This window comes from Mastigoproctus giganteus, chromosome 10 (assembly GCF_048544385.1).
Source record: "Mastigoproctus giganteus isolate SK-2022 chromosome 10, ASM4854438v1, whole genome shotgun sequence".
Classification (NCBI taxonomy): Eukaryota; Metazoa; Arthropoda; class Arachnida; order Uropygi; family Thelyphonidae; genus Mastigoproctus; species Mastigoproctus giganteus.
In genome coordinates, this window is record NC_143584.1 from 149,184,135 (window position 1) to 149,199,048 (window position 14,914).

A 14,914-nucleotide genomic window follows, 5' to 3' on the forward strand; every position below is an offset into this window, starting at 1 on the left:
ACTGGGAGACCTTGAAGTGTATAGTGTGTTTAGGGTCTAACGGCACCAGGGGTTTTCCCCATCTCCGCTCCTGAAATGTAAACTGAAGAGAGATCATCACGCACAACTGTTGAATTCGTTACGTTTTTCCTTCGAATAAAATCGGTTTATGGTCATTTCAGAAATATGCCAATTACGGTTTTTTTTTGGCAAAACTGGAGAAAAAAAAAAGTTGATTAGACAAAATTTTAATTTAGAAATTTTCATATCTAAGCTGTAATATTTAGTCCAATTTTAACATCAAATTCAAAAATTTCAGTTCAAATACGACAAAAAAGGTCCAGATGACAAGTATCATGCCTCTAAAAATAAGCGAACTATACCTCTGTGCCTTTTAACAGAAACAGCCTGTATAACATGATTATAATATGTTGATTATATAGAGGGCGCTGACGGTTATTTCGACTTTCAGTTGCCTGAGAAAAATGGCAGCAGAAGTGTTAATCAAAAAGGGTAAAAGAGGGACTGCTGCTTATCTTCAAGCTGAATGTGCGCGTTCTCCGAATCCAAAAATTCTAAATGAACTATTGGATACAATTTTAGATCCAAGCAAACCGATAGATGACTGGGATACGATCGACTGGTGTCGGTGGTTGATGGCTGCAGGTAAAACTCCAGATGAATATTCCCAAACAGGTAGACCAATATTTATATATAAAGTAAAATAGACTATACGGTATGCATGTCAAGAGATATAACTTCTTTGATTTTAAACATCGAATTGCAGATAAATACTGTATTTTTGGGGTCTGTAGAAAATTTTCAGTATGTTACGATAAATTTAATTCATAGATCCATAATCCTGAAAAGTGCTGTTTTTTCAATCGATCTTGCCGAAATAACCTCTTTATTGCCTATATATGCGTCCACAACCCAATAACATTGTGAAATTCAGAATATAAGATCATGTTTGTGAATTATTAGGCGACATGACATTTGGAAAGTGGTTTTATTTTGTGTTGTCTGGTTGGATTTTGAGACTAGAGTGTAGCTGAGCACAAAATTTAAGAGATACGATTTAATATCGGCTTATGATTTTTGTTTCTTTTCTACCATTTTGTCTGTTCAAGTGATTTTAGTAAAACTCTTTAGCATAGATAAAATTTAGCTGGTAGGTTGTTTGGGATGCAGCCATTCTCAAATATCCTGGATCTGTGGTATGTCTGAAATGCATTTGCAGCATGACTGACTTAAAATGCATAATTGAAGCACATTATAAATTTTATAACTTATGTACAGGTAATAAATTTCTTGCAATAGCTCACATAGCTTACATATCTATGTATATTTAAGAAACAAAAAATAATAATAAATAAAATAAAAATAACTTACTCCTGTCAATCTGTAATCAGTAGGTCAAAGTGACATTCTGACCTAATATTCGGCCCTGAACCACAGTTTAGGAATGTTGCTCAAATGTACTGTACAGTGGGATCAACTGACGATGTTACCAACAGTAAATTCTAAGTGGGAAGCATTCCAAGAATTAATCGTGGATTCTACTAAAAGTTTCATACCTATTAAGAAATATTGTTCAAGGTTTAGTCATAAATGGTTATCAAATGAACTAATGAGACTCGTAACAGAGAAGAAAAATGCATGGGATGCATATAAATTATCAAGCGACTCAGAAGCCTATGGCAGATATAAGCTAGTCTGTAATCAGGTCACAGAGGAGGTTAGGCAGGCAAAAACAGATTACGAGAAATCTTTGGCAAAAGATGCTAAGAAAAACAACAAGGATTTCTTTACTTATATAAACTCTAAAAGGAAGGGGATGAATCTAATTGGTCCACTTGACATCGATGGTTCGACTGTTGATGATCCTGCTCAGATAGCAAAAAAACTGAGTATTTTGCATCTACATTCACAAATGAGGAGTTATTAAGGTTTGAAAATGGCAGAAGGTTATCAAATTGTAGCAGGGTGCTTAATGATTTTATAATAACTGAGAGCAAAGTGGAGGATAAATTGTTGAAGTTAAACATAAGAAAGGCACCTGGGGGTGGATGGATCAAGGCACCTGGGGTGGATGGGATCTATCCAGTTATATTAAAGGAGGTGGCAAAGCAACTAAGCAAACCCTTAGCCATAATTATGAGAGCATCCTTGGACTCAGAGGAGGTCCCAACAGACTGGAGAAGTGCAAATGTATCCCCAATTCACAAAGGGGGATCGAAGGGTGACACGAGTAATTACAGACCAGTTAGTTTAACTTCTGTTCCGGGTAAAATAATGGAGTCACTGGTTAAAGGTGCATTGCAGGATTATCTAGACAAGACTGAAGCAATAATTCAGACACAGCATGGGTTTGTTAAGGGAAAGTCTTGTCTGACAAATTTGATAGAATATTATGATGTGGTTACAAAGGAACTGGATGCAAAAAATAATTTTGATATCATATATTTGGATTTCAGGAAAGCTTTTGACACTGTTGCGCATGGAAGACTATTGTACAAATTGGAGCAGAATGGTATTAAGGGTAAGTTGCTACAATGGATAAAAGGATGGTTGAGTGGGAGAAGACAGAGGGTGGTAATTAATGGGTACTGCTCTTCTTGGACTAATGTTATTAGTGGAGTCCCACAGGGTTCGGTGTTGGGTCCTCTGTTGTTTTGTATATTTATCAATGATATTGATGAAGGTATATCAGGCTTAGTGTCGAAGTTTGCAGATGATACAAAGGTTAGCAGGGTTGTTAATGACAGTAATGGCAGTGTGCTACTGCAACAGGATCTAGATAATTTTGGCAGATGGGCTAAGAAGTGGCAACTGAAGTTTACCCTTGAAAAATGCAAAGTACTGCATATGGGTAGAAGTAACCCCAGAGAAACGTACCAACTGTGTGGTACTACACTTAAGGTGGTAGAAAAGGAAAAAGACCTGGGAGTAATTGTGCAGTCAGATATGAAGTTTTCTGAGCAATGCAGACAGGCTGCGAGGGCTGGTCATGGGGTTTTGTCAATGATATATAGGAATTTTGCTAGCAAGGAAAAGGAGGTGAATGTCCCTCTGTATAAGGCAATGGTCAGGCCACGCCTTGAGTACTGCATACAGGTCTGGAGGCCTCATTTTAGGAAGGAGGTAAATTTGCTTGAGCGTGTACTGAGAAGGGCAACAAGATTGGTGAGGGGAATGAGGGGATCCTCTTACCAAGAGAGGCTTAAGTTCTGCAAATTGCAGCATCTGGAGACTAGGCACCTGCGCGGTGATCTGATTGAGGTGTATAAGGCTTGAATGGGTTGAGCACGCTGAATTCTGATGGGATCCTTCCACTTGTTCAGATTACGAACCTAAGGGGGCATAAATTCAAATTAAGAAAAGACATGTAGAATAGATGTGCGGAAATTTGCCTTTAGCCAGCGGGTGGTTAATTGCTGGAACAAATTTCCATCTGTCGTTGTGGAAGTTGATGGGTTAAATAAATTTAATCAGGATCTCAACAGGCATTTGGAGGGAATGGTGTGGTTTTTTTTTTTTTTTTTTTTTTTGGCTGATGCTGCATAAGCTCATACACTTGCTTTCTTCCATCACATGCCACTACCACTACTATCGCAGAATACAATAATGTTTTGGTTCTGTGGAGAGATCACTTTTAATTTAAAGGGATTTTATTTGGGATTAACGAGATACTCTAAGGAAGCATGTGACAATATAACATTTTTATTTTTCTGGAAGGGAACAGTGAATTGTTGAGACCACTTTTTAAAAGATTTTCTTTAGCTTCAGCACTGTTGGATATGTAAGCAAGTATAAGATATGAAAAGTATTTAACTTTGCTTATTTGTTTATTTATAACCATTTTAAAGGAGGTTAGAAATTAATATTAAAATAAAAGAAATTAAAATTAGAATTTACAAATGTGTTTACAAATGTGCAGTAATATTAAAAATGTTAACATAATAACTTATGGAAGTTATCACAAGAAGTTATTTTGAATATGCAAATACAGGCATCAACTGTATTTGTAGTATAGTAGTAGTATTTGAAGTAGCACCAACTATGAAATAAAAAGGAAACTATCATCATCTGGTAGTTTTATTAGGATAGAACAGTAATCTGTTGCTGTAGTTTTTTTGTTTTATGTAAATGTGCTAAATATTCAAAAGATTAACTTATTCTGTATATGACTATGTGCATCAATTTTTTTATCCGTGAACCATGTATATTTTTAATTTCAGTTTATATATTTCCACTGATGAAGCTGTACGATAGACATTAATATATATACTCGGGTTGACTGTTATATAATTTAAGATTTTAAGTTACAAAATTTTGGTTATAAGACTTGTCTAAAGTTACATATTTTCATTGTGCTAAAGTTTATTACAATCATATGTAATTGCCATAAGATATTGTGGTTGTAACATTTATTTATTTATAGTTGTGCACAGTAGCACCAACTATGAAATAAAAAGGAAACTACCATCATCTGGTACTTTTATTAGGATAGAACAGTAATCTGTTGCTGTAGTTTTTTGTTTTATGTAAATGTGCTAAATATTCAAAAGATTAACATATTCTGTATATGACTATGTGCATCAGCTGCACACTGTAATGTAATGCAGCAGACAAAATATTATTTATTACAAATAAAGTTATTTGTAATAAATAATTTTTGTATTATTTGTAGTAATATTAAATAAAATAAATTTTATTACAAATTTATTAGTCATATCTAATTGCCATAAGATATTGTGGTAACATTTATTTGTTTACATTTAGGTACAGTAGCGCCAACTGTAAAAGAATTACATTATCTGGTAGTTTTATTGTAATAGAGCAGTAATCTGTTACTGTAGTTCTTTTTTTTTTTTTTTTTTTTTTTTTATGTAAACTAGGGAGCTTTTCCCCCTGCTTGCTGCACTCACTTCTTTTGATGAAATAAAATACTTACAGAAGCTTTTGACACTGTCTCTCTTCCTCAGCTATGAATACATAAATACATAACATATGAAAATCAAGAATGGTACCGCATGGTCATGCTAGATAAACAAAGCGCGTGCACAAGGTTTATCTAGCATAACCATGCTAAAACAGAAGCTTGTTTTATCACAGTAAAAGCTTCTGTTACGTATTACCACTTAATCCGCATCCCTCTTCTCCCATTGGCTTGAGGGCTGATGACCCTCTTATGTGTGAGTCCTGTGGCACAATTTTAACTATCAGACACATTTTAATTGATTGTCCAGATTTTAGCAATATCCGTTTTACCGCTTTTAATCATCTGACTGAGCCATATACACTCAGTCAGATTTTATCCGACAATGACAATGTGTCTGCTGTTTTTAGCTTTTTAAAATCAATAAACATTTTTGCTTGTATATAAAATTTACATTTTTCTTTTATACCTTTTATACATTTGTTATACATTTTGACATAGTGACCTAACTAATTAGGTCACTGAAAGTTTAAAATTTTGTATATATGACCTGGTCTTGGCGCATTATAGCCTTAGTAGCTAATGCGCCAATAAAATCAAAACCAAACCAAACCAGTCCCATTGGCAAAATAAAAATCAACGGAAGGAAAATTTTTTAATGTATAGAAAGATGTTCTAAATATTCAAAAGATTAACTTTTATTCTGTATATGTTTTGGTACGTGGCCATCAACTGTACATTGTATATAATGTAAACAAATATTGTATCATATTTTATAGAACATCGGTGAGAAAAGTACATGGGGAGATTTCATTTCCAAATTTAAAGCAAAACAAAAAAATTTTAAAAACTGGCATCTGTTAGATGCCATATGATTGATAAAGGATTAATGTAGTAGAATACTGCTGTTATGTATAACTTAATATTTCAGTTGTTGATAAACTGAAATTATTTAATTTGTAAGTAACTTAGCAAGCTTAGTTAAAGGACCATTCACGAATTAAGTAAACGAGAGGTGGGAGGGTGGGTCAGATAAAATGAAATGACAGGTGGAAGGTGGATAAGAGGCAGTTGGAGTTTTATTCTCCATAACAAATAAGGGGAGATGAATTGGTTTATTTGGGCCCTTTGTGAATAGAGGGGTGCTAAAAGCAATTTCCTGCTCTTCTACATAATTGCAATAAAATTTCCAGCTGTATATGGTCTCAAGGTATGTCAGGGTCAACCCCTCAGAGCAAACTCTTAGCTTGATCACTTAATGATCATGGCATACTTGACTAAAGCTGCTAATCATTGTAAAATTCAGAATACAAACAAATCAGCCAACCTAATAAGCCTTTTCATTGGCAGCTGTACTTGATTGCTTTTGATGATCTGTTAAAATGTCAGTCCCATTGCTTACAATGAAAGCCTTTTTAAAAAAATTTGTTTATTAACTTATTCAGTGATTGATGCCACACACCAGTTCTTTTTGAATTCTTTTCATACTAGTCCTAAGGTGGCTAGAGCAGTTTACATCTTCATTGTAACTGTCTTTGGTGCTTATGCTGCTACATAAAATGTTCACAGTGGGTTACACATTTTTTGTAGTAGTAATAGTAGAGGCATGTGATGGAAGAAAGCAAGCTTATATAACATCAGCCAAAAAAAAAAAAAAAAACTCATTTCACACACCCAATCCCTCTAAACGATTGTCCAGTTCCTCCTTGAATTTATTTAAGCTATCAACTTCCATAAGGACAGATGGAAGTTTGTTCTGACAATCATTACCTGCTGGCAAAAGGCAAATTTCCACACATCTATTCTACAGGAGGTCTCAAAAATATTGGTACAAACGTTTAGGGGAGGTAGGTAACATCTAAAGGAATGTGAATCGCATAGGAACCCATAACGTCACGGGAAAGTAGTAGCAGAGGCACAAGAAGCAGAAATGACACAAGACAGTAATTAGTGGCAAACATTTATTTGACATAATATTAATAATGGAGTACGAGATGGATGCATTTCATGATGTTACAACAGATGCGCGAAGGTTCCACCATGAGACGCGATGCATGCGTGACACCGACGCAGCATGGATTGGCGGACACGGTCGAACCCACCTGGAGTTTCTTTGACAGTAGCAGCAGTGCAGACGAGTCTCGCCACGAGATCCATTTCCGTCTCCATAGGCGATTCTTACATGATAGATTTGAGGGCCCTCCACAGTAAGAAATCAAGGCTCGATAAATCAGGTGAGCGTGGGGGCCAGGCAATGGGTTCACCACGGCCAATCCATCGACGCCCAAAATGCCTGTTCAAATGGTCACGAACACACCTTCCATAATGGGCAGGCACCCAGTCATGTTGAAACCAAATGTTGCGTCTCACATTTGCTGGAACATTGTCAAGTAACCCTGCTAGAACTTGTTCAAGAAAGATCCGATATTTAGTGGAGTTCATGCGGGATGGTAACAGGTATGGGCTGACTAAGCAGTCACCGACCATACCTGCCCACACATTTATTGCGAAGCGATGTTGTGCCGCATGGGGGCGCACACCGTGTGGGTTGTCGTGAGCCCACACATGAGCATTGTGCTGATTGAATAAGCCTTCCCGAGTGAAATAAGCCTCATCCATGAACAAAACATAGGCTGGAAAATTCAAGTCTTGAACACTTTCTTGGAGAAACCACTGCCCAAAAGCCACACGTGCAGGATGATCTTGGGGGAGCAGTAACTCAACCCTTTGGAGATTAAAGGGATGTAAGGAATCGTTGTGCCAGACACTGTACACTGCAACGAGACACTCCTAAGGCAGAGGCAACGGCACGTGTGCTGGTAGTAGGATTATTCTGGACGGCATTCAACACACTTTCTTCCATGGTGGGAGTTCGCCTCAAACGTGGTCTACCCGCACTACTCCTGTTACCTCTAAATGACCCACAATCGCACAAATTTTGATGTACATGCACAAACACGATGGTCCGGTACATGTCTGTCTGGGAAGTGTTCTCCATAAATTCATTGAGTGGCTCCTCCATTGCCCTCTGCTAATCCATACACTAGGTGCATGTCTGCCAGCTCACAGTTCGTATATCGATGCATGCTCTTCGTGCGGCGACTACTGCTTGAATGTGTAAACCAGAAATTTTCCCTCTCGCAAACTGATGAACAGCGCCGTCTACCGATTTACGGTGACATTTCCGGTTATGGGTTCCTATGCGATTCACATTCCTTTAGATGTTAGCTACCTCCCTGAAATGTTTATACCAATATTTTTGAGACACCCTGTATAACTGTCTTTCCTCATTTTGAATTTATATCTCCTCAGGTTTGCAATCTGAGCAAGAGGAACAATCCCATCAGAATTGCTCCTCCTCAACCCATTCCAGGCCATATACACCTCAATCAGATCACCTTGCAGGTGGCTAGTCTCTAGATGCTGCAATTTGCAGAACTTAAGCCTTTCTTGGTAAGACCACCCTTTCATTGCCCTTCTCTACTTCCTCAAGCAACTCTACATCCTTCCTAAAATAGGCCTCCAGACCTGTGCACAGTACTCAAGGTGTGGCCTGACCATTGCCTTATACAAAGGGGTAATCGCCTCCTTTTCCCTACTAGCAAAATTCCGGTATATCATTGACAATACCCCATGACCTTCTCTGGTAGTCTGTCTGCACTGCTCATAAAACTTCATTTCTGACTGCACAATTACTCCCAGATCTTTTTCATTTTCTACTACCCTAAGTGTAGTACCACACAGTTGGTACGTTCCTCTGGAGTTACTTCTACCCATATGCATTACTTTACATTTGTCAATGTTAAACTTCAGTTGCCACTTCTCAGCCCATTTGTCCAAATTTTCTAGATCCTGTTGCAGTAGCACACTGCCATTACTATACAGCTCTGTTAACCTTTGTATCATCTGCAAACTTTGACATTAAGCTTGATATACCTTCATCAATATCATTGATAAATATACAAAACAACAATGGGCCCAACACCAAACCCTGGGGGACTCCGCTAATAAGTTAGTCCACGAAGAGCAACATCCATTGATTACCACTCTGCCTTTTTACCACTTAACCACCCTTTTATCCATTTTAGCAACTTACCCTTAATGCCATACTGCTCCAATTTAAGTAGTCTTCCATGCACAACAGTGTCAAAAGCTTTCATGAAATTCAAGTATATGATATCAAAAACATTTTTTTGCATCCAGTACTTTTATAACCACATAGTATCCAATAAAATTTGTCAGACAAGACTTTCTCTTAACAAACCTCTGCTGTGTCTGAATTATTCCTGCAGTCTTGTCTAGATGATCCTGCAATGCATCTTTAACCAGTGACTCCATTATTTTCTCCGGAACAGAAGTTAAACTAACTGGTCTCTAATTACTTGTGATTAATCATTAAGCACCTTGTTACAGATAAATTTCTGGCATTTTCCTCCCTTAATAACTCCTCGTGTGAATATGGCAGCATACAGGCTCTATCTTGCAAAATGCCTACTGGTGGCATTGTTGGTTGTTTAGGTTTTATTGGTGCATTTGCAACTAAGATTATAATACCCAAAACACTGGTGGCATTTACCAATACCTCAGGACCAAGATGAAGTTTAAACAATTTTAAAGACATGAAATTTGTTAACCTGTTTTTGATTCCAACTGCCAAATGTATCCAAACTTTTGTTTTTAAAACAAAGATTTTATTTATTTTTAATAAAAAAGAGAGAAAAATTATTTAAAAGAAGAGAAAAGATATAAGATAAACAAGATTGATATTATCTATAGATTAGATTCATATCTATATATTCTTACTTGCTTAAAGTAGTTTAGTCAGCACTCAAAGTGTGTAATTCTGGTTGTTAGTGTGTAACGAAAGAGTTTCTCTTACAAATTTACTTCATTTGTTTATCTGTCATATTATATATAGTTAGTATTTGTAGAAGAATAAGAGAAATTTTCTTCAATATGACACATAGAACATTTCCATATGATACTCCCCAGAAATTAAAACGAATAAAAGATTAACACAAAATGATTTCAGTAAAAAATCAATTGAAAACATTTCAAAAATGAATTAAAAATTCAAAAAAACAATTAATGATTCTACGTATCGTATTGAGGTAAATTTCTGTTATTCTTCTACAAATATTGATATCAACGTATTGAGCATCATTGCGCTGTTATTTACTATATATGTAGTTAAGAGATGAATGTAAGTTTAAAAGAGTTGAGGCGATTGAACATTTCTTATATTATAATTGAGGGAGGTCAGAAATATTGTTGCAGTATTATGATGAGTCAAAAAGCTTAAAACAACAGAACTTAATTATTCAGCATTTCAATGTGGAATTTACTGAAAGATGTAACTACCATCAAGGGAAAGGAAAGGGTTTGCTTTTGTAAAGGGACTACAGTGGGCTCAAACAGTTTTTAAATTCAAGTTAGTTAATTTGTGCAGATGGAAATAAAAATCATCACCAAGGCCCACAAAGTTTTGTTTACAGAAGTCCAACGTCAAGATTGCTGATCATGTAAATCGAGGAATTTGTACCTGAAAGGAAGAATCTCAATGCTACATTCTATATACAGGTGCTTCAAAGATATTGAAGAACATTTCATGGGTGAGACCTCAGTTTCGAGAGAAAGGCAGTGGGTTCTTGTTGCATGACAATTCATCCGTACATTCTGCACTCATTAGTATTAGTAGAGGCATATTATGCAAGAAAGCAAGCTTATATAGCATCAGCCAAAAAACAAAAAAAAAAAAAAAAAAAACCTTCCCATTTCACCCATCCATTCACTTCAAATGTTTGGTCTAGTTCTGCCTTGAACTGATTTAAGTTGCTGACCTCCACTACAACAGATGGAAGTTTGTTCCAACTATTGACCACCCACTGGCTAAAGGTGATTTTCTTGCACATCTACAGAGTAATCTGAGCAAGAGGAAGAATCCCATTAGTATTGAACTTGCACAAACCATTCAAGGCCTTATACACCTCAATCAGATCACCTCGCAAGTGCCTAGTCTCCAGACACTGCAATTTTCAGAACTTAAGCCTATCTCGGTAACAGCAACCCTTTGTTCCACTCATTAATCTCGTTTCTCCTTCTCTGCACATGTTCTAGTAGCTCAACATCTTTCCTAAAACGAGACCTCCAAACCTGTATGCAGTACTCAATGTATGGCCTGACTATTGCCTTATACAAGGGGTAATCACCTCCTTATCCTTGCTAGCAAAATTCCTGTATACTATTGACAAGACCTCATGAGCTGTTCTTGCAGCTTGTCTGCACTACTCAGAAAATTTCATATTTGACTGCACAATTGGCCCAGGTCTTTCATTCTCCACTACCCTAAGCGTAGTACTGCACAGTTGGTATGTTACTCTGGAGTTACTTCTACTCATATCCAGTACTTTGGATTTGTCAATTTTAAACTTCAGTTGCCACCTCCCAGCCCATCTGCTCAACTTTTCTAGATCTTGTTTCAAAAGATTAGCAGGGTTGCATTAACAACCCTACTAACCTTCGTATCATCTGAAAACTTGGACATTAAGCCTGATATACCTTCATCAATGTCATTGATAAATACAGAAAACAATGGGCCCAACACCTATTGTTGTGAAGACATGGCATTGTACAGATCGACCATCCAGCCAACTCTCCTGATCTAGTACCTGAGGACTTCCTCTTTCCCAAGCTGAAAAGTGCTCTCAGAAGATAGAGATTTCAGGATGTTTAGGACATAAATAAAAGTTTAACTGCTGAACTGAACATAATCTCTTTGGACACCTTCACTGACTCTTTTTAGAACAGTATAATAAGTGCATTCAATGAGGTGAGGATTTCTTTGAATAAAAAGAAAACTATTTTTGAGCTCTTTCGCTTTGTGTTCTTTCTATTGCACCAGTCTGATAACTTTATTGCCACACCTCATATTTCAAGTTTAATATCTAAGTATGCATAATGTAAAGATGGGCAGGGTGGTTAATGATAGTAATCTGAGTATGCTACTTCAGAACAAGAAAAATTATTTGAATGGGCTGAGAAATGGTAACTAAGATAGATTTAATACAGAAAAATATATGTTCTTCTTTCTGGATAGTAGTAATCCTCGAGTAATGCACCACTGAACTCAATATTGTGGATAATGAAAAAGGACTTTGGAATAACTATACAATTTGATGTGAAGTGTTCTGAACATTGTAGACAGATTGCTCGGAGAATATGGGCTTTTGTGATAAATAGAAAGTTTTTGCCAGTGGAGATAAAGATATAATTATTCCATTATTAAAAAAACTGTTGTTTAGTCCACATCTTGAATATTGCATACAGACTTGGGAACTTCATTTTAGGAAAGATGTGTACCTATTGGAATGGGTAGAGAGAAGAGCAAGAAGATAAATTTGATGAATTTGAAGTACTCGTTAAGTGATCAAATGCAGACATTGTGGAGATATTGGAAACATGGTATCATTCAGATATAAGGGATACAAAATTTGAATATGGGGAGGACAATGTACAGAAAGGACAGAATGTGAGGGTTTTATGCTCTTAATTAAGAAGCACAAAAAATCGAAAGTAGTATATCCAGTGGACACAGGTGGCCAGTTCAGTGTTGAGTCAGTGTGGTGTAACTTAAGTATTGGAAAAACAAAAATGAGATTAGGAGCATGTTGTAGGCCTAATGACTGTGTTGAGTATAAAAAACAGCTGTACAGACATATTGAGCAGTCCAATAAATCAGAATGTCTTAATGGAATTTTAACTTCACAGATATTTACTGGACTTAGAGGGTTGGTCACTCACAGAGTAGCAAGACTGTAATGGATTTATTGGGTAACTGTGTTCTACCAGCATGTTAGAGAAGCAGTGAGAGGACATGATACTCTTCATCTGATTATCAGCAGCAACTTTCCATGTATTAAGAATCTGTGGATAAAGAACTCACTAGGTGGTACTGATTCGTGTTTCAGTATGGAATTTACTGAAAGATCTAAATACTATCAAGGGTAAAGGAAAGGGTGTTTGCTTTTGTAAAGGGACTACAGTGGTCTCTGACAGTTCTTAAAATTCTATGCAGTGAATCCAATAATGCTGTTACCAACAATAAATTAAAAATGGGAAGTATTCAGTGAAATAATCATAGAAACTACTAGGCTTTTCATACTAACTAAGAAATACTGTTCAAGGCATAGAGCTAAATGGATGTCAGATGTACTGATGAGACTCATGGCAGATAAGAAGAAAAAGAGATGTACATGAATTATCAGATGATACAGAAGCTTACAGCAGATATAAACTGGTCTGCAGTCAGGTTACAAAGGAGGTTTAGCAAGCTAAGGCAGATTACGAGAAATGTCTAGCAATGAATTCAAAGATGAGCAGCAGAGATGACTACTTGTGTAAACACTAGAAAGAAGGGGATGAATCACATTGGTTCACTAAATATGAATGATTTAATGTTGCTTACAAACAGTAGTTATTTTGCATTTACATGTAGATGTGAGGAATTTTTTAGTAATGGTAATACCAGAAGTATATCAGATTCTAACGGAGAGCTGAATCATTTTGTGACAAATAAGAGGAAAGTGAAATTGAAGCTAAAAGTAAAAAAGCACCTGTGGTGGATGTGATTTACCGAATTATATTAAGGGAGGCAGCACAACAGGTAAACAAAGCAAACCTTTAATCATGATTATGAGAATATCCTTAGATTTGGGATAGGTTCTCATGGACTGTAGATGTGAATATCTTTGCGATCCACAATGTTGGATCCAATGGCTAACATGAATAATTACAGGCATGTTAGTTTGAATTCTGTTCCAGGGAAAATAATGAAATGACTAGTTAAAGAAGTAATGCAGGGCCATCCAGACAGGAATGCAAGTTATGCTGTGATCATAGCATGGATATACTAAGGGACAATCTTGTCTGACCAATCTCATTGGATACTGTGATGCAGTATGCAAGGAACTGGATGCAAAAAATAATTTTGACATCATTTACTTACATTTCAGAAAAACTTTTGTTACTGTTGTAAATAAAAGACTGCTATACAAATTGGAGCAGTGGGGCATTAAGGGCAAGTTACTACTATGGGTAAAAGGATGGTTGAGTGGTAGAAGACAGAGAGTGGTTATCAATGGCACTGCTCTTCTTGAACTGGTGTTATTAGCAAAGTCTCCAGGTTTCAGGCCTGGGTCCATTGTTGCTATGCACATTCACACATGTATAAATATGTAACTGGTGTCTTCACCATGTCCATCAATCTGTCCATATGCAGGTAACAGCTTGTAACAACTTGACTCTCAATGAATGGATTTTCATGACATTTTGTATTCTGGTCTTTTAAATATATTTGTTGAGCCATTCCAAATTTCATTATTATTATACAAAAAAGAAATCTGGCAATTATTTATTTTTTCCATACAATTTGTATGTAAAAAAAAAAAAAAAAAAAAAAAAAAAGAAAGAAATTCATAGATTAAACATAGTTTTAATGCAGTATTGTTAACTTCAGAGTCTGTGCTTGCTTCGCATGCATCATTATGTAAGACTCGTGAACATGGTTGTCACTTTTTTTGAGATACATGTAGAGTAAACCCTTGCTAATCTGGATTAATTGTGGGGGGAGGCAATCCGGATTAAGCGACAATCTGGATTAGTGAAGCAAAAGATAGCCTTAAAAGAATAAAAACTTAGAACATAAATATGTAAATGGGAAATTTAATAAATAAAATATAGGTAGTGCTGATGAAAATAAATAAAAAAATATCACTACAGCCTTTATTTAAAAACTATAAAAAGACAATACATTTATCCATCTATCAATGGATAAATGTATTGTCTTTTTATGCATTTATTAGGTCTATTTGATACACTGCTTTTTTTTCACTTCCCACATCGAATTTTAAAGCAAATGTCTCTATAGATTCTTTTTATTTTTTTATATCTGACAGTCTGTTGGCCAATACCAAATTCTTCAGCAATTTTTTTTTT

The 14,914-nt window shown here is 36.0% G+C and overlaps 1 protein-coding gene across 2 annotated transcripts in view; it reads left to right on the plus strand.

Moving 5' to 3' along the window:
- Positions 1–462: 462 nt before the first annotated feature.
- The window catches only part of Ubr3 (Ubr3 ubiquitin ligase), a 452,715-nt gene continuing 438,263 nt past the window's right edge, over positions 463–14,914 (plus strand). For both annotated transcript variants that reach the window (XM_090383419.1, XM_090383420.1), the window contains exon 1: positions 463–675. In XM_090383419.1, the coding sequence (XP_090239545.1) occupies positions 465–675 (211 nt within the window). In that variant the 5' untranslated portion in view covers positions 463–464. The remainder of the gene's footprint in view (positions 676–14,914) is intronic.